The 20,505-nt window shown below is 42.8% G+C and overlaps 2 protein-coding genes across 3 annotated transcripts in view; both read right to left on the bottom strand.

Moving 5' to 3' along the window:
• mical3a (microtubule associated monooxygenase, calponin and LIM domain containing 3a) overlaps nucleotides 1-11,858 on the bottom strand; it is a 123,133-nt gene extending 111,275 nt beyond the window's left edge. The window contains exon 1 of the mRNA XM_039809596.1: nucleotides 11,647-11,858. The gene's annotated coding sequence lies outside the window, so the exon portion shown is untranslated. The remainder of the gene's footprint in view (nucleotides 1-11,646) is intronic.
• Nucleotides 11,859-14,042: 2,184 nt separating this feature from the next.
• Nucleotides 14,043-20,505, bottom strand: part of si:ch211-1e14.1 (UPF0606 protein KIAA1549) — a 49,793-nt gene continuing 43,330 nt past the window's right edge. Inside the window, exons 22-24 of one of the 2 annotated variants that reach the window (XM_039809027.1) lie at nucleotides 18,945-19,084; nucleotides 17,703-17,857; nucleotides 14,043-16,615 (exon numbers count right to left, since the gene is read on the bottom strand). In XM_039809027.1, the coding sequence (XP_039664961.1) occupies nucleotides 16,376-16,615; nucleotides 17,703-17,857; nucleotides 18,945-19,084 (535 nt within the window). In that variant the 3' untranslated portion in view covers nucleotides 14,043-16,375. The remainder of the gene's footprint in view (nucleotides 16,616-17,702; nucleotides 17,858-18,944; nucleotides 19,085-20,505) is intronic. The other variant, XM_039809028.1, reaches the window with a different exon arrangement.

Below are 20,505 nucleotides of genomic sequence, written 5' to 3'. Positions count from 1 at the left end.
CTGTTCTCCCACCGAGGGCTGCTCACGCTCGGCCTGTCCCTCGGGTGTTGAACCTGCATGAGTGCCCAGCTGGAATCCCCACCCCTGTCAGACAGGCTTTCTTTAATCCAGTATTCAATTGGGACTCTTCATCACTATAGTCCTACATTTTCAAAACGGCACCGTGCCCTGCCAAGCTTATATGCATGAGTCCACCAGTCAGTTGTGTCATTTTGGATGGTTACTAGGTTACGTGAGTGTGTGTTTAGTACTGTTTTGATGAAGAAACCCAGCCCAAGATGAGAAAAGTGAGAAGGTCACACAAGAGTGAAAATAAGAATTGTTTTATCTGGTTGAATTATAAAGATTTGAAAGAATACAAATGACTACAAATGATGACAAATGATTTTTGACATTCTTTGGCTGCTTTTCAAAAGCCACTTTAAAAACACTCTGGACTTTGCCTGTAAGGACAGGCAAATAATATGAATTACATTTTCTATTTCTTTGTGTTGGTAGGACCACTTAATGACAAACTGCTTACAGTAAATTACTTTTACGGTGCATTTAAGTGAGGTCATGTTTATCATATTCCAGAGTTGACAAGTTGCGAAATACGTACGCTGATGTTCTTTCCTCCAAGTTTTTTTGGTTTACTTGTTTGAAGGCAACTTCAATCTGAGTATTACTATAGTATTACTACTGAAAGTTTGTTTTATAATTTGGTGACTCTGGTTGTTGTGTGACTGACACACCGCCTGTCTGAAAGTCGATCCCGGTGGGATTGGGAAGAAGAACCAGGGAGACAGCTGCAGTGAAGTCCAGTTGGGACTCGCTTCCCTCTCTGTTGTGTGGACATAAATCATACGTCCAAATGTGTGTTGCATCTATTTATGAACTTTTGACCCCATGTTTGACTTAATGCCAACACTCCCTGGTCTGTGTATGTGTTGAGGCGTGTAACTCATTCCTACTCGCTCTTCTCATGTTCAGCGCTGCCGTATCCTGTTTTCTGCCTCTCTGCCCCGTAAGCCTCTGATCTTTACTCCCTGCTGACCTACTCCAGACACAAGCACAATCACACACTTATGCAATTTTACCTGTGCTACATGTACAGTACAGATTGCTGCAACACACACACAGCAATATATATACACACACACACACAGTCATACATATTTTTGAAAAGAAAGTAATTGAAGCTGCAATGTTTTTTGTATTTCTTTGGCTTTATGACTTGGGGGCAGCGTAACAAAACTGATATTGTCTTATAAAGTTGCTATGGCTAACGTGCTAGCAAACATGTTCCTATTTACACATCCAGCAGACATGAAGCCACTAGCATTCGTTTGGAATTGTGTTTCTGGACAAATACACAAAATGAATTATCCTTTTAGCGCTATTTTTGGTCTCCTCCATTTCCAGAGAAGAATATCCAGTTCTTTAGCTGCTAAATGCTTCACTATGTTCACCAGTTAGTCGCTTACTGCTGTTTTGTGGTAGGCAGGTAACTTTTTTTTTTTTTTTAACCAAAAATAGCTGCCTTCTGCAACCAAAACTGTTACATTAGGGGCTGTAAAACCAAAACACTGAGCTCAATGACATAAAAAAAAAAAAAGGGAATTAGGCGCGTTTCCATCAACCGGGTATAGAGCAAATAAACTAGGCTCCAGCGTAGTTTCGTCAGAAGTTGGCGCTATATGCTCTGCATGGCCGTAATCCGCCAGGAAACAGAGTAGAAGAAGTAGAGGTTGCAAGCCGGACACAAAACTAGATGCCATGGCCATCTAACCCATCTACGAGGTGAAGAATTGAGAGGTCTTCAGAAATTTGGTTTACTTGGGCAAGTTTTAATTGTTCTTTCATGTCAACTGGTATTGGCCATGTTTCATGCTGTCAAGAGACAAAGACAAGGTATGGGAATTTTCGAGAAGGTGCCGACAGCTGATCAGTCATGTGAGTTAAATGTCAGAACATATTCGGCTAAATAATCTCCATATCTCATTTAACGCATCAACTCTTTTCTGACATAGGCAAAAACCACCTCGAGCTAGCGTAAAAACAAAAAGTATTATTAATAAAATATAATTTTTCTGTTTCCATACAGCTTTAAAGCGATACTATAAAATGTGCATAAAAATACTTGGCAACTGATCCATTGCTAACATACAAAATACTGAGTAGTGCAGCTTTAATGAATATAATCAATAATTCATTGAAACCTGGTGAGTAACCATATATTCACCTCACATTGATATAAATCTATGCACATTCTCATCATTGCCAACCAATAGGACATCCTAAATAAACAAGAAAAGCAGTCTGCTGAAACTTCAGAGAACCTTACCAAATTGAATCCAGGTAGCAGATTTGGACCAACTGCAGCTGTATGTTGGTGTAACCGGCTGTGTTTTAGCACCAAAGGACCAAATGTGAGCTGGTTTTGTGTCACAGTCTTTCTGCTGCCTCCATGTGTTTCCTGTAGTGCTGCCCTTCGTGGTGGGGTTAGGTTATGGTTAAGGGTCACAGCCACAATTAATTGGGGTCAGGGTAAGGTTGGGCACTTGTTAAGGTAAAGGGGTAAACAAATCCATGGTGATACAGACTTTGAAACAACACTGGCTCCGGTCCCATAGCTGCCAGATTTGGGAGATTTTTGTTGAGAATCAACCCTAGTGATAGAAACAGCATTTGCTAGCTTTGGACTACAGATGGCCTTTGCCTTGTCATTCATGGAGAGTCCCGCCAAAGTGTGCCAGCCAAGTGTGCAGGATTAAGGCTGCTGTAGAGCCGTGAAGTTTTGGATACCTGGGAAATATTACCAGCCTCTTGTCACATTTGGGCTAACTACTGTATAACTAAGGGCCGCTTGTTCTCATTTTACACTGCGTAACCTACTTTATGATCTAGAGTTAGCATGGAGGTCAGATGAAATCTATTACTGTGTCAATGTTTTCATTACTTACAAATGTGCCCAAACCTGCCACATTCTTCAAGCCATACTGCCATCCGACCACTTTCTTGCCAAAGGCCCCCCCCATATCTGAAATAGGTTTGGGTGATCATGTGTAAACAAAGGACATGCGGGTAGCAGACAACACATCTGACTAGTAGGAGATCTATTGGAACTGGATCTCTCCAACAGACTGCGATCTAAACTACAGCAGATGTGGCTTAGAATGTTTTTTTGTCTTTGTTGACTTTGTTTACATGCACAAGCATTCTCACTCAGGGCATTGTATAGTCACAGTCATGGTTCATGTTCTTTTTGCCTGTGTGTGTCATTGTTCTAAATCAAACATGTTTGTCATATCCACAGTGTTTCTGTGGATGTTGCATGTGTATTTTAATAGAAATCTGATACAGAAGTCAGCAGCGTATCACATGTGGTGCCCATATGTTTCTTGTACAGTCCCATGAGCATGCAGCTCATAATTAAACATCAGACCACTATTTTATATTAATGGAAAGCTGTTATTTCTTTTTTTAAACTGAGAAAACTGTCAATTTTTTTTTAAATATCTCCAGTAGTTATGATTTTATCTTTTTTTGCCTTTCATTAGACTACGTCACTCAGTTGTGTAAATGTCTTGTTCTCTTTTAGCGTGTCCTTAACAAGTGTCAATTTCCCAAAGACAACATTCATACATTAAGAATGAGAATGAAGAATGAAAGAATGAAAGTGGAACACCTAACTCAAGTCTTTTAGAGTCAAACATCTGACAAGAGCCATGACTGACTTAGTGGGGCATGGTATGGAAACAACAATGACTATCTGTCCCTATAGTGATGACCTCATGGACCGTTCAGTTGTTACAGCGAAGAAATCAGTTAAAGAGGAAAATAAATACAAAATTAATCGAAATAAATCAGTGTATTGAGCTATTACGTGCATTTTCCGTTTCTGGTTCTGATTTGTTAGGAAGCTTCATTTCATACTATCTTGTCATGGATGTGTATGTTCTGTTTCCTGTTTTATTGTGTAGTCTGTTTTTGGTTTTACTTCCTGCCTTGTGTTTTCTCGCCTTTTGTGATTGTCTGCCTCACCCTGATTTGTTTCACCTGTCCCTGATCCCTAGTGTCACCTGTCCCTGATCCCTAGTGTCACCTGTCCCTTGTTACCTCGTCACCCTGTGGATTTAGTCTCTGGGCTGTCTTTGCCTCGTGTCGGATCATTGTTTCTGTACCGTCGGCGATTTCTTGCTTTGTCTCAGGTCTCGGTGTCTTGCGTCGTTTTCATGTTTGCCTGCCTATCCCTGGACACTTTTCGTTGTAAGTTTGGCAATAAATTCTTCATTCTACATTTTGGGTCCAAACCGTCCCATTATTCCTGACAGACCTCAACACTATCTATCATTTGGTATACGTGCAGTTTAGTGTCACTAATTCCCCATACAATGTCCTTAATTAACTATGAACCTGGTAAACCACCTGTGCTGTTTTTACAGTAAGTAATCAACGTTTTTGCAAAAGTGCATTATTTACAAGCGAAACAATGGCAGGGCGACCCCGTTCTTCGGAAATTATTGTGGCAAATTGCGAGGTCCTCAATGACGATCAAATTAAGGCCCCGTTTACACGAAGGGAAGACGCAGATATTTTCCTGCGGTTTGGCCTCTCATTTACACAAAAACCCCGTTTTTATCACAGAAAACGATTATTTCTAAAAAATTCCAGCCAAAGTGGAGATTTTTGGAAAACTTCGTTTGCACGTTTGCATGTAAACTGAGACAAACGGAGGTTTAGGCAGCCGAGAGAGAGAAAGAGGACGCGATTGGTTGCTGTTGTTGCTATTGTCGGGATTCTGATTGGCTAACGTGGGCTTGAGCTTCTCGTTACACTGCCACCTACAGGTCTGGCGTGCTCTTGACTGCATTGACGGCATATATACACGGGTACATATAAACGAACACTTTTCTGAAAACCGAGAGGTTGAAATGTCCGTTTATGAAAATAGCCGGCCACGTGTGAACGTAGCATAAGGGGGAGGAGTGGAATTTAACGAGGCTAATTCCCGAACTCGCCACACCGACAGCGACTTTGGAGTGGCTGGCGAGACGTCGCCTAATCGCGAATGCGATGGAGTGCACCGCTGGCCGTCACCAAGCGCGACTGGTGCGTCTGGAAAGGGGGATAGACATTTTTCCTGGCACTAATACACACAGTTGTCACAATTTACAGTGTAGCCTTAATAAATCACGATAGGCCTACTAGGCCTACTTGCCTAACCCCCACCCCTGAAAACTCGTTTTATAAACACTAGGCTACGGCGCTTTTCCGGCCGCGCGCCCCGACCCTGTCACGAATGGCTCTGCTCACCCGGACCCAATCGAGGGCCCGTCTGGGAGAGATTCTGCCTTAGAGGCGTTCAGTCATAATCCCACAGACTGTAGCTTTGGGACACTCACTTTTTGAAAAATAATAAACTAACATGTTTCAAATAAGACCCTCATCATTTGTGACACTCACTTTTTGGAAAATAATTTGTGACACTAAACTGCACCTATAACCTATCATTTTATATTAATGTATGTAAATATATACAACCTGAGGCCGAGAAAAGCTCTTTATGGAGGGTTACCAATAAAATTTGTGCTTGCTAAATTCATTAATTTGCTGGCTGCTGACAGCTAACTGTTTTGACTGCCAGATACCAGAAAGTAACCCCAAAAGTCCTGTTTCCAACTGGCCTCATATCCAAAATCAAACCCACACGGGGATGTTTTCAGATATTTTCAAAAGAAAACAACACATGTTGACAAATAATCCGAAGAGGTGTTAAATCTGGAGGATTATATGCACAGAAAACAGAGCTCAGTCCAAAGATTTCAACCCTTTCAGTTTTCCGTTCTATTCTAGCCAGCGGTCCTTCATTGTATGCTGACCACAGCACGCTGCGTTTCACTGATGTCTGTTGATGAGTTAAGATACAACTCTAACTTCCAGCTCAGGAGGAACATGGAGGCCACAAACAAGTTGTTAAACAGGATGGAGTTTTCATAAACCATGCACAGACCCAAGATAATCCGCTTCAGATGAGAATGAAAATGCGCAATGTTGTATTCGTGCAGTCGTTTATGATGGGTAGCAAATTATCTGATGAAATGGAAACAAGATGGAAAGAGATGCTGAGAATGTTTCTAACAGAGTGGACTGTGTTTGTTCCTTAGATGTCATCAGAAACAGAAGTTTTGAGATGATCTATAGAGCATATGTTAAATTAAAGCCTGTCCACACTGGGTCTGCAGGGGTCACAGCAACGATACTTTGTGCCACAACAATAAAATACCTACTTCCTCAAATACCCAAGAAAATCTTTAACAAAAGCTACATTTTTTAGAACATGGACTAAAAGACAAATGACATGTCATAAACAATACTGCGCAGATCAGCTGTGCAGTCAACACTGTTGTACAATGGAACGATCAGACCAGACAAAACACACCCCTGCAGTGTCCATCTGCTGACCAAAACAAAGCTATTAGAGAAATAATAGCTTAACAGGATTATCTGCTGATTATCGTGCAGCTCAAAAGAAAAACACCAATTCTGCAGCACTTTGGAATGTAAACGGACTGCATGTGTTGTACATGCATAGAAAAACATATTTACGAATGGGTTGCCCTTTCTCATTCACTCCATATGAAGGGTTTGACAAACACACTTTCCAACTTGCCTCTTTCTGCACTGCTGCTGCACTTGCGGACACCTCCAAGAGCAATTCATTTACAAATGTACAGTTCTGGTGCAGGAGACGGGTCAAATGCACTACGTGGAAATGGTCTCACTTTTCATCCTGCAGAAGTCTCCTCTCCCATGTACACACTCGCACTAGCAGATGCCTGGCTTGTCCTGCCAGAGCTGCATTCTGCTGCTGCTGCTGCTGACTGCTCTGAAAACATCCAGAGGCGTAGGTCTGCAGGACAGCAGTGCAGAGAGATCCAGTGTCTGCCAACAGGGATTAGCGCTGTCAGATGATCAGATGCAGCATACCTCTGCCACTGAACTACATATATGTGTGCAAAAGTGTGCGTTTTGAACACTTGATTGCCGTATTTCTTTTTAGTTTTAAGACTACATTCTATTAAATGAAAAATCTACAATGATTCTCCTGCTTGCTTTGAATTTAGTATAGTAATTAACTTTCCCCATATAGCTCTACTTTCACAGATGACGTGTCCTTATCAGACACCAAAAACCTTTCTACACATTTTCTGGAGAAATACAGGCCAAAGTAAATAAGTGCATAAATTACAATTTCTACTTGAGAGCATATTCTCTCTTCATCACATGGATGTAATCCCATTTGCCACACCTCTTATCACAGCACAACAAACACGTTTAATATGTCAAACCCTGTGGTCGAGGGGACAACAGTACGGCTGTGGAAGAAGGCCGGCAGCAGCTGACTGGCAGGATCAGTGTCTGAAGTCGGAGAGGAGGGCAGCTGCCGAGCAAACGGGCCCCCCTCTTATGAATGACAGCTATTCACCTCCCCCCCCCTTTGAACATCACATGAGCGCTGCCTCCTACTCAGCACAGCACAATATCACGCTGTGTCTTCTGATACAGTAGAGCCTGGTGGGGAGGGAGACAGAGATAAACCTGCACAGTGACCGGGAGGACAGAGATGGTGACAGGAGGCGAAAGAGTTTGTGTAAGCCAGAGTTACCTGACCTGACACGCCACAGTGTAGGGCTGTGGAACTATTCAAATTTTTATGGATTTCGGGTCCTAACTTTCACAAAAACAATGAAATCGGGAAAAAATATTATTTAGCACGTTACTTTTTGCATGTAAACTCTTATTTTGTCTAGGTTCTGAATGAAAAAAAAAAAGTTTAAATGGAAAAAGTATTAAGGGATATTTCACAGTTCAAGGTGTTTACACTGTACATTTGTTTAAAGAGCCCCTATTATTATTATTATTATTATTATTATTATTATATTATTTTAGTGTGTTATAGTTTTTGGGGTATGTAATAGATGTGTAAAGTAAAAAAAAAAAAAACATTTCACTCCAAATGGATCTTTCTCTCCCACAGACAGCACTTTTTCTCAACTGCCTAAAAATGGCTCGCCTACATTCCTGTTTTTAAAATTCCTTAATTAGTGATGTCACTGATTGAGGATGCCAGCACCGTTTTTCAAATGTGCTGCCCATAGGTGCTGCCTGAGCAAGCACAGCCCGCCCAGTGGCTAGTTTGAATTTGGTTAACCAATCACAACAGAGTGGGCCAGCTGACCAATGAGAGCAGACTGGGCTTTTCAGGAAGGCCATAAGCTCAGACAGAGGGCCCTATTTTAACGATCTAAAGGCTGTTTAATGCTTCTGCGTCAACTCCACGCCGTAGCTACGCTGTTGCTCCTACGGCGTCGTGACCCTTTCGAAGTTCTGCGTCGGGGTTGCTTTGCATCGCAGTGCATTTCACCGCCATAACGCCAGGGGGTGATAAGTCTGTGTTGCTCACCACCGAAACGGTACTCAGAATGGCAAACCCCATAGACTGTCATGCTAAAATATTAATCTTATTTGTTTGGCCTTTTCTTGCTTTGATTTTGTAAAAAGTATCGAGAAATAGAAATCCATTGTCCTAGTCACTGTAACCAGAAAATAAGCCTGAGGTTATTTGCGAGGTGTCTGCCAGCCAGTTTATGTTATGTTAGCAAGCAAACTGCCCACAAAGTACTGCTTGCTGGCGAAGTGCTAATTTCAAAACGTTACTGACATATAGACACTTTACAAACGGATAACCCCGTCATTGTAACCAAAATATGTCTGAGTTTATTTGCAAAGCTTATGTCAGTGAACTAGCATGTTGCTACTCCCCACAGTAGGCTGCTTGAAACACCGGCTATCAACACACAGGAGCAGTTGACCAATCACAGTCCTAGCGGTCTGCTTTAGTACTTAGTGTCTTCATTAATTCATGTGTGTTTTGGGCGTAACATGCAATAAACCAAACTTCTCCCATTCCCTTTAAAAGCCAGGCGCGTTTGGACCTTGGCGCATTGCTATTATGATGGCGTATTTGCACCGTAATATTTTTATTTGTAATTTTTTGCATGTTTGTGTGCTGCTGCACTTCCCTGTGTGTATGTAACAAGCACAGTGTGCGTGCGCTGTGCATAAGCATAGGCGCATGCACTGTTAAAATAACAATAAAATGCTGCGCTATTGACTTTAGACCAGGTTTTTGTTTGTCAATGGCGCGATCACTTTCCACTACCCTGGAAATCCAGAGTTCTCAGGAAAGCACAATTTGAATTTGCCTAGCGAGTCACTCTGGCATTCAGCAATTATGCTCATTAACTATGCCCTTGTAGCCGAGCTGCAACCAATCACATTGGTGTATCTGATATAGGCGGGCCAGAGGCGAGCTAAACAGACGACGACAGCGCTGCGACGTCGAAGTCATTAGTAAACATTGCAAGATGGCTACGGATGAACACCAGTTGTTTGAAACGACTTTGGCCGCTACAGTGAACAAGTTAGACTTGGCTTTTTATCTAAAAGAGGAACAGAATGCGGCGCTCGAATCGTTCCTTTGCGAGAAGGACGTTTTTGTGGTTTTGCCGACCGGATACGGCGAGAGTTTAATATACCAGTTAGCGCCGCTGGTAGTTAAGCGTATGGGGCTTAGCGAAAACCCACTGGTGGTTGTTGGGATTGGTCGTAGTGTTATCCAATTGCGTGCAGTGAGATTTTCAAATGCATGCTTGGTGCCGCCCCTCAAGTTGGGCCATTTTCATTACTCACTGCCAGACCCTTAATTTTTTGGATTTGGGTCTGGATTTCCAGGCTAATTTTCCGCTGCCTCAAGATAGCAATACGCCAAGAATTCACCTGAACACACCTCCGTGTAAGACCGGCACTCCCATGGGCACAAAGATGGGTGCAGGTGCATTTGCTATTTAAACAACAAGGGTGCTGGACGGTCTTAAAATAGCAAAGACACTTGTGTCGGGCTTTGCGCCGAGCTGCACCGGGTGCAAGACAGGGCCCATAGTGTTTCAGGCAGAGGAGCTGAAGCAATGGGAAGTATGAGAAACATAACATGTCTTTTAAACATCAAAGCATGTAAACCTATTTTAGTGTGTAGAGTACAAATATGACGCTGAAAAGGAGTATAAAAGGGGCTCTTTAACTGTTCCACTGTTTTTTTTTAAGTTCAACAAATGCAACATCTTTCCAAAAGTCAATGAGTAATCGTGTTAAATAATCGTGTGGACCAAAATAATTGCGATTAGGATTTTTTTCCATAATCAAGCAGCCCTACCACAGTGTGATGGTGCAGTAAAAGCTGCTACTTTTGGTTCTGACCTCAGAGAAAATATAGTTCTGCGTCATGCAGCAGCAAGTAGGGCAGCACTAGCCAGGGGCAAAAATACCCCACCATCATATTCTTTTCTTTACCGTTCCTTAACCTTCACTCCTGTCTCCCACAGCTGCTTGGTCATCTGTTTCAACAGGCGACGCCGGGGGTTCCACTCCTCCTCTCGGTTTACGTCAGATGTGTTTTGCTCGTGGCATACACGTGTGGGCAAAATATAACCTTGATCTCACAACCTTTTGGTTCTGCACCTCTAGCTCGGAAATCGAGCTCTTACAACCCCGTCTCCACAAAATGACCCAATTACAGAGCAAAGATAACCTGCAATAATGATGGGCGAGAGGAGGGGGGGGGGAGGGGTCTGCGTTTAGACAGTAAAAAGGAGCTGCAATGACATCATCACCACTGGACATTAAAGGAGAAGAAAATGATGAGCAGCAGAGCATTGGATGAGAAATGTGTCGCGTTTGGGTCAAACTGCAACCGCTCCATTCCCTGTGTTCAAATTCATACACACAAGTGAGACTCTGAAAGGGAGGACCAGTGACATCCCTGGGTGGGAGGGGGGACGGGGGGACAGCAGTGCAAGTTGGCACATAGCTGGATGCTGCAGAAGATGCTTGGCTGCTGCAGTGTCCCTGTAAGCCAACCTATCCTGCTGCCATTGATTCATAGGCAGCAACTCTGATGCTGTGTAACGACGCGGCATGCAGAGTGTTGCATAATAATAACAAAAAAGCCATACTGGTAAACAAGGAGGGCGAGGACCCTGTCCTCCTACTGCAATAATAATTACAGTCGTAATGGATGCTGTCGTAGCATGTCGCTAAAATACTTCATCTCCTTCACCGTCATCAAGCCACAGGAATGTCTGTTTCTGACAGGCAGCTGGAGGAACAGCGCGTGCTATGGTGGCCAAGTGCACACACTCTCACACACACACACACACACACACACACACACACACACACACACACACACACACACACACACACACACACACACACACACACACACACACAGATACTTTACACACAGCACACAAATGTCTGCAACTAGACTGCATCAAGCTCAGTCACTTCCACGATGGAGAAAACAAACTGTTACCTTAGTTACAATAACAAACAGCGTGGAAAGACATCCCTGCCTGCTCCGGTTGACAAACTCTTCCTATTGCATCCATACATTCCTGAGATGTGACACACACACACACACACACACACACACACACACACACACACACACACACACACACACACACACACACACACACACACACACACACACACACACACACACACACACACACACACAGTGAATGGCAGTCTACTCACAAGTGGCTTCTGAATTCTGTGCTGGGACCAGTGAAAAAGGCAGATATCCTCTTTTCTCATCCGTCACACACAGGATTTGTTTCACACTCGTCCTCCTCCCTGCTCTCCTTGTCTTCCTGTCTTTTACGGACAGACTAAAAAACAATAACAAGAGACAGAGAGAGAGAGATCTGCAGTGCTGGACCTCTGTCAGTATGCTAATGCCTGGATCTGCTCTGCCTCCCTCTCTGTTTTCTCTCGTTCCTCCCTCCCTCCTCTCTCTCTCTCTCTCTCTCTCTCTCTCTCCCTCCCACCCTCCTTCCCTCCCAAGTTTCCTCCAAGGTCAGTGGGTAGAAGAACTGCCTATTTGACTCCTCCCTTAGTGGACAAGTGCTTCCCTCCTCTTCATACCCCCACCCTCCCTGCAGCCTCCTACAGTCTGGACACACGGGCAGTAATTACCATCATGATCCAGATTAACTCCTGGGTGTGCTCTTGTTTTGCTATGCTGGGCTGGGACGTGACAACTCAAAGACAGATTACGTGTGTGTGTGTGTGTGTGTGTGTGTGTGTGTGTGTGTGTGTGTGTGTGTGTGAGGGGGGTGTTAGACCCCACAAGGAGGGCCAGGGGCAGCCAGACAGGACGGGATAGGACACTCTTAAGCCCTGCAGGAGACAAGAGAGTCACAGAATGAGAAGAAGACACCGAGCTCACAGCATGAATATACCCAACAAAAATGCACGTACAAGGACAAAGCTGAGAAAATATTTTTGGAATGCAGAGCATGATGAATCAGTGACTCGTAGATTACAGCAGCAGAATTTAGATGAGGCGATATAAGAATAAAGGCTGAAATTAAAGACGATCACTCTGAAATTACACTGAATCCGCCAATTCAATTCAATTCAATTCAATTCAATTCAATTCAATTCAATTTTATTTATAGTATCAAATCATAACATAAGTTATCTCGAGACACTTTACAGATAGAGTAGGTCTAGACCACACTCTATAATTTACAAAGCCCCAACAATTCCAACAATTCCAGTAATTCCCTCAAGAGCAAGCAGTGCGACAGTGGCGAGGAAAAACTCCCTCTTGGGAAGAAACCTCGGACAGACCCAGGCTCTTGGTAGGCGGTGTCTGACGAGCCAGAGACTTTAACACGGGAAAACCATGTTGAATTGTATCGAAAGATGCAGCGCTGTCCTCTGGAGCTGGAGGCTCACAGAGTCATGGACGAGAGCGGAGATAAATAGCTTAGGACTGGGAGGAGATCAGACCCAAGGAGACACCGCTGCAGCGGGAAGTGATCACCTGAATAGTCAACCGCTCTTGCTGTCCAAACGGACACCGGATTAAGTTCTCCGATTCGAGCGCTACATAAACACAATCAGGATGCGTAAACATCAACGCAGTGACTATTCGAGTGCGTGCACTGTCTAATAAGTGCTGGGTTGTGTGCAGGCCGGCCGCCCCCCTGCAGTGTGAGCTCAGGAGCTTTGCTGACCGTTTAGCTGCTTCACTTTAGTGGCTTTGGATCCTGCGATGGGATTAGAGGGGAGAAACGTCTGATGGGATGAGATAGAACTCAATACACGAACAGCAAGTACTCCTTCACCACAAGGGGAAGTATAAACCCACAGCAGGACTCCTAGCTAATCACATTGACACCAAAGTGTAATTACTTTGGGGAAAATGCCGCCTCGTTCCCAGTAACTGGGCACATTTTTACTACCGTACACAAGCTCTTTTTCCATTTTTATTGTATGTTGTTGCCAAAAACAGTATTTCTATTTTCTGACTTTTTGCATATGCTAAAATTTGAAGACCAAAGCATACCCAATGTATAACAGAAGCAACATGGAATTTAGTCATCCTCCACAAACACTGCCTCGACGGTGATTAGACATTATTGTACACATTCCCCTTCATTATTTCGTGACATGTTTACAATTCCCACGTTCATATTGAAGAGCACGTGAAACAACCCCTTTTTTTTCAGAGACTCCTAGAAACATCCTCGAGAGTTGGTTACGTCATCCACAGAGCCAAGGGAGCAGTCTTTGTTGTGACTAGAGCGGATTTGGGTTTCCTTGTAATGTACTGACACCCTCTGGTTGTTTGTGGTAAGTACAACACCTGCAAAGAGTTCTCGGACGTTGAATGACATGAGATATGATGACGCGTTTCTCGTCTGTTTTAGCTTTGCAACTCAAAATTCAAATTCACCTCACCTGTGAGACGGGAGTTTAGTTATACCGATTTTACTGGCGCCACTGTCGGGTCTACTAATGCAATGGTAATAGCGTGTGGGAACTCAAAAGACAATAAAAAAAATAATGTATCACATGCCGATGCATCACATCACACCCCGACTTGCGGTCATGAACTTCAAATCCGAGGACACATCGAGTGACAGTTTCTTTTGTATTTCAAGAATTTCAAGAATTCAAGAAAACAGCATGCACAAAAACAAACTAAAGAAATACAATAATTAAACATGCAACAATTGATCACACATAAAGTTGGGCCAGCCAACAGATCATTTTCACAAAATACAAGACATAGAAATGGGGGGAAAAAAAAAACACCAACAAAAGAAACTATAAAAAAAGGAACTGAAGATGAAAACAGGTGGATGGGCTGTTGTTCCAGTACAGAACCAGCAGGTGGAGGCATACAGTGTGAGAATGGTAACACAAAACATGAACACAAGAGGTGATATGGAAAACCAGACACTAACCCATCAAGCCTGCATATCAAATGACAACAATGACAATGTTTGATAACAGTTACCTGGATGAAATTTCATCCTGGTGCTCCCAGAAGCACCAACAGATCAACAGCCATAATGGTTTTTATAGAACTATCGTTGTAATGTGACAGAATGAGTGACAGTAAAACAAGACACATAGAGAACGTCTGTCATCCAGAGTACTTCCATCCTGTTCAGGTGAGTCCAAAAGGCACGTCACATTGCAAATGAAAAGGAATGGGAAAGTATGCTCTGGTAACATCGGCAGAATGTTTCAACTCGCTGCCAAAAGGTTAATAAAAATCCACCACATACTACTGGAACACACTCCGAAACATATTCTCAAGCCCTGCTTTTAAAATCCATAATTTTTCTCTTTTATTTCATTTAAATAAAATATCACTTCAGGCCCCAAAATATCACAACATGTCGGGGGAGGGTCATGTTAAAAAAAAAAAAAAAAAAAAAAAAGTAACCTAAAATGATGTCCAACCAGTATGATGACTAAAGAGACATTTAAGGTGAACAAAAGAACATGAGGCAAGGTAAATCCAAAAATTTTAAAAAGCACATAAACATGACTTGAAGTAAACCATAAATGACAACAAATACAGTACACTTTTTTTTCCCTCCCTTCTGTGCTAACAAAAAGGCAAAGAATCCGTTGAATACTGCAACAGAGGTGGTGGTTCACTATGTAGTAAATACAGGTTGGTGTTAAAACAGAATACTGGTCTCTATGACTTTCCCTCGTTAACAGTTCTTCCACGTGACCCATCACACTGTCTCATCACATGATTTGTCCGTGAGGAATCTCTTTTTGAATGACCTGAGCTGTACCAAGTAGCCTGCATACAGTGCATCAAACTACAACCAAATACAATACACCCTAATTGTCAAGTACGTACCGAAAGTCTTCAGTCGTTCTATGTAACTTTGTAACTATGTAACTATTGTGCCTGTGGCTCTAACACCTGCCTCTCAGGTCACGGTTGAAGATTACTGTCATTTCAAGGCCATTATTTTCCTGTTTGTCTAGCCGTCTGTTAGCTACTCAACATAAATACAGTAAAAACACGGGACGTAAATGCAAATTGTCCACAAACAAATATCAACTCAGACTAATTGTTCTACTGCAGTAATTGTGGAAAGACTAGGTGATGTTAATGAGTGATATTAGCCTCTACGGGGGCCCCCCTTTGCGTCTACTGTCCGAACTGACTCGCTGGCTGTGAACTTTGACCTTGCTGGAGGCTGGTACAGTATACTGGGTCAGGTGAACGACATCACAGTGTCAAGGCATAGCATGGCTCATCATGGCAGAAAACATGAAGTAGCACCTGATGGTGATGAAGAGGTTTAGGGCCTGCATCGCAAAACAAGAAAAATACCTGTATGGTAGTTTAAACAATGTTAAGAAAACATAAGACATTTCTTAAAATGACATGTGTCTTAGCGGGGGGGGGGTATTCCTGTTCAGTGAAGGCAGCGTGAGAATGAAACTGTGATACGGAATACGGAGATGGAAGAAATGCGGAGAAATCTCAAATAACTCCCGGACGTGGATCCGCAGCGGCCAGGACTTGGCATGATCATTCCCCAATCCACAATCAAAGTGCAGGACAGACGCATCATGTCACGTCATCTCATCTTTAAAAAGGTCCAGCGTATACTGTTATTATTGTTCTTCATTTCATAACACTGTCTCTGATTTGACATACTGCAGCTGATCTGGTTTCTGTACTCTTAATAGTCTAGGAGCTGTAACGACCATCCTGTCATTCAGTAGTTCAGCCTCTTCAGGTAAAAAAAACAAAATCTCTATTAGCCACCTCTTCACTTCAGTTCAGCAGGACTATCTCTCTGCTGTACACCCTCGGGGACTTCCATGGGAAGTAATGTCAGATTAGGCGAAGCAGGCAGGCAGGCAGGCAGGCAGGCAGGCGGTCAGTGGCGTGACTGGTTAGAGCAACAGACGGGAGGCCGGGGCTTCAGCTGTGGTAGCTGGGCACAGCTGCCTGTTTCTGGGAGAGACGCAACAGCTCCTCCCTGATGGCCTTGATCAGGGAGGCAGACGAGTGGGTAGGAGGAGATGTATCCAGGGGAGGTGGGGCTGACAGATAGCCCACCCCTGGGGTGTCTAGGTGGACAGGGGGTGCCGAAGGCTCCCTGATACCACCTCTGGGCGTCTGGAAGATAGAGAAGGACGAGTAGTCAGGACAGTCCAGGAACTATAGGCAGAAAAGAAGGGCAAAGAAAAGGAGAGAGGGGGAGAAGAGGAGGAAAAAAAAAATTAGAAGATAGGAGGAAAAATATCAAGTGACAGAACTGCAGAGTGTGAGAGAACTAGAATAGTAGCATAGCACTATAAGACAACTAAGAACAGAAAGATCTTAAAGTGAAAATATGGTTTGAATCATTCTGTATTCACGAAAAAAGACCAAAACCTAAAATGTCTGCCTTATAATACTTTCTCTCGCTCTCAGCCCCAAGCCCATTCGTTCCTACTGAAGATGTTTATCTTTAAAATCGGGTCAAAAATACGTAGTTTCATTTTTATAAAAAGCTTTGTCATTTCCTAAAAGTGATGGGCACTGTAGTTTTTAAGCAAAAAAAACATTACACGACCGATTGAATAGTGCATTTTTTGGGGACTACATCCAGTCATGGATTGATGCAACATTGGCTGATATACCTTCATGGTAATTAAAGAAAATGTGCGGGCTCGCTGATGTGTTTTTGATAGTTCCTGGACAAACATGGATCTCTAAGGCACAGAGGAATAAGCTACTGTGTATAAGGCTTTGGATATACAGGCAATATTTGTTGTAAGGATCAGTTCATTGGCGATTTTTGGACTTTTCATGGGGTTTGTTGGTGACATGAAACATACTGCGACGACCCCTCCCACTCTGCCCGCCTGTCATGTTCTTGCTTACAGAAGGCGTAAAGGACTGCCCTCCTGGGACTCTCATTCTCTCTCAGCTGGGGCCTATATGCATCCATCACAACATTTTGTCCTTTGTTTGGTTTGCTGCACCATACAACACACATCACAACATACATCCACCCATCGACACGCTGCAAACACGACTGACGTCTTCTACGCTTACACACCCCCACCATTAAGCTTACGTTTAGTTAGGTTGTGTTAACATGTCTGATTCGTTAAATAAACTACTTTTTGACTGATTTATCTGTGTGTGACCTTGAGCCAGGCGGTAACAATACATTTTGCAATTTTATTTAATTTCTGGTTTAAATGGATGGAGGACAAGACCTTGGTCTCAAACAGAATTCGATCTGGGATTCACTCACGGCATCTTTTTCAGGATCTGCCCTGGAGAAATTGTCACCGTGATAGTGGTTCCATCCAATGCCTCCGTTCTGCCCTGGAGCAGCCCTGATGCCTGCTGGGTAACCATTCATCCGGCTGGACAATCCCACCTGTGTAAGATGATGAAGCTGGGCACCTAAACACACACACACACACACACACACACACACACACACACACACACACACACACACACACACACACACACACACACACACACACACACACACACACACACACACACACACACACACAATTAGAGCTACAGTACCAGACACTCAATCCTCAGCAGCCCCTTTAACAAACTTTGATGCAATCAGTCTGTCTGGCACCCTCTGTCCTCTGTGCTGTGCAGCACTCAATATGGTAAACTCCAGAATCCATTTCTATTAGTGTAAGTCACAGGATGGCAACAGCATCACGCCTGCTCCTAAGAATTTAAGAGAGCGAGACAAGGTTCTTGCAGTTTGACAGGTTTATAGGGCGAAGGTGTGTGGCTGTATTAAGGAGCAGCGCCGTGACCCACATCCAGGAGTGATCTAAAAAAATTAAAAATAAACTGTGTCCGCAGACAAACACTCTGTATAAAGACAATAAATAAGTTCATCAACCTTCAAGTGTTCATTCTTAAAATGCTGTCTTTTCATATGAAAATATTTTGTACTTCAATGAAGAAGTAAGAAGTGGAAATGAGAGTAAGACATAGGCACACCATGGGCTTTTTTTTACATCTGAATCCAACAGTATTAATTCAATTCAATTCAATTTTATTTATAGTATCAATTCATAACAAGAGTAATCTCAAGACACTTTGCAGATAGAGTAGGTCTAGACCACACTCTATAATTTACAAAGACCCATTGTCTGTCTAACGACAGAAAATGAGGACCTCAAACGATGGTTCGTCTGCAGGATCATGCCATGGTTGGGGAAAATACTATTTTTTTGTAGTAAAAAAAACGTATAAAATAAGTTTGTAGGGAAAAAGAAGAAGAAGAAGAAGAAGAATCCGCGCCAGGGTTGAGGGAGGTCAGGGTGGGCGATTCTCATTTACATGTTGACATTGATTTTGGTCGACATACCACCTAATTTTGATAGCACATCGTTGAGGTTGTAGGAAGTCTTGATGGACAACTTTGGAATATATACATCAAGTCTATTAGGAGGCATGGCAAGGAGTTTAGGGCAGTTTGTGTCTGCATGTGTGCAATTTCCAATTGTACCTGTAGTTCCCCCTACTGGCCGCGGTCTGGCAGAGGAGGGCAGCTCATCAGCGTAGAGGCCCCTGCTGGAGTACAGGCTGTCTGGCTCACATTGCCCCGCTGTTTCTCCTGGTGGCAGGAAGCTCGAGCCGAGGCCCTGCCTGAAACACAAAGAACGGTTTTATTTTATTCACTTAGTTGCGGCATAATGAAACGTGTTGTGACAGATCTAGGGCTGCAGCTATCGATTATTTTAGTAATCGAATATTCTACCGATTATTTCATCGATTAATCGAGTAATCGGATAAGAAATACTTTTGTTTTATTGAAGAGCAATAATTAACAATAGTTTGGTTAAATGTTCGGGAAAAGCTACATTTGTATTGCCTACATTGCTTACAATATCATATCTCAAAAAACTAAACATATTAAGTGCATTCAAGTGCCATATTACATTGTTTTTTTAAAGAAAACATTTTTTCAAATGATATCAACCTCAAACTAAGGCATAGGCATACATTACACATACATAAACATTACATTAAGTTGTGCAACTTAACTTTCAGTTTCAACCTGAGACTGATCTGTATATACAGTAGGCCTATATGTAAATATTAGTTATACTAAACCTATTTTCATTTATATATTTGATTACAATGCTAAACAGCTCTGTTACACTTATGCTAGTAGATCGTTGATCAGCTCTTTCTATTATTGTGCTAAGCTAGTTTGATTTTGCAGTAGACACACTGTACAGAGTTTTAGTTTTAATTACGTTTGAACTGATTCCAAACTTTGGACACTTTCTGTCGTTTTCTCCAGCCTGTCTCTTCTCCTAGCCCCTCGCTATTTACGCTCTGTGTCGCGCAGCAGCAGACTGAGCCGCGTCTGGTGTGCGACAGTAATAATGATCGTGCGGAAACACCGTCCGTCAGCGATACAACGTTGGTAACACTGATTTAACGAAGCTTCGAGGCAAGTCATTTTGCATCGAGGATTTTCTGTAATCGAATTATTCGAGGAATCGTTTCAGCCCTAGACAGATCTATTGGAATTCTATTCAGCTGCAGTTTCTAGATGGTCATATCAACAGTCCCTTGAAAATACGAAACGTCCGTGTTCAACTTGGCATTTCTTGCAAAAAGCAGTGACAACGTGAACAGCTGCAGGTGCTGACCCTTAGGAGATCTCATTGTTAAGAACAATCACTTACTTGACACTTAAAACTCACTGAACTTGATGTTGTACAATGGTGTATACAATTTAGATGTGTGAAAGGACAGGTTTTATTGCATATTTGTCAGGTGTTTGTCTTGTCTACTGTATGTGGTACAAGATATAACTTAAAATTGGTCTCATACAGTTCATATAGTCTTAACTGTTTCACAATTCACAACCACGAGTGATTGACAGCTGCTGATGATACTTTGGCTCCACCGTGCTCCCATTTCCGGTGGTGATAAGTTGTTTGACCACATGGGGGCCTGGATCTTTTTGGAGCCAGTTCAGAGACCACTGCTTGGACCTGATCCATTAATCCAATAAAATAAAGAGGACTCCTCTTTCACTATTCACTACTATA

The sequence above is a fragment of the Perca fluviatilis genome, chromosome 8 (genome assembly GCF_010015445.1).
Source record: "Perca fluviatilis chromosome 8, GENO_Pfluv_1.0, whole genome shotgun sequence".
NCBI classification, from domain to species: Eukaryota; Metazoa; Chordata; class Actinopteri; order Perciformes; family Percidae; genus Perca; species Perca fluviatilis.
This window is presented reverse-complemented; position numbering and strand designations above follow the sequence as displayed.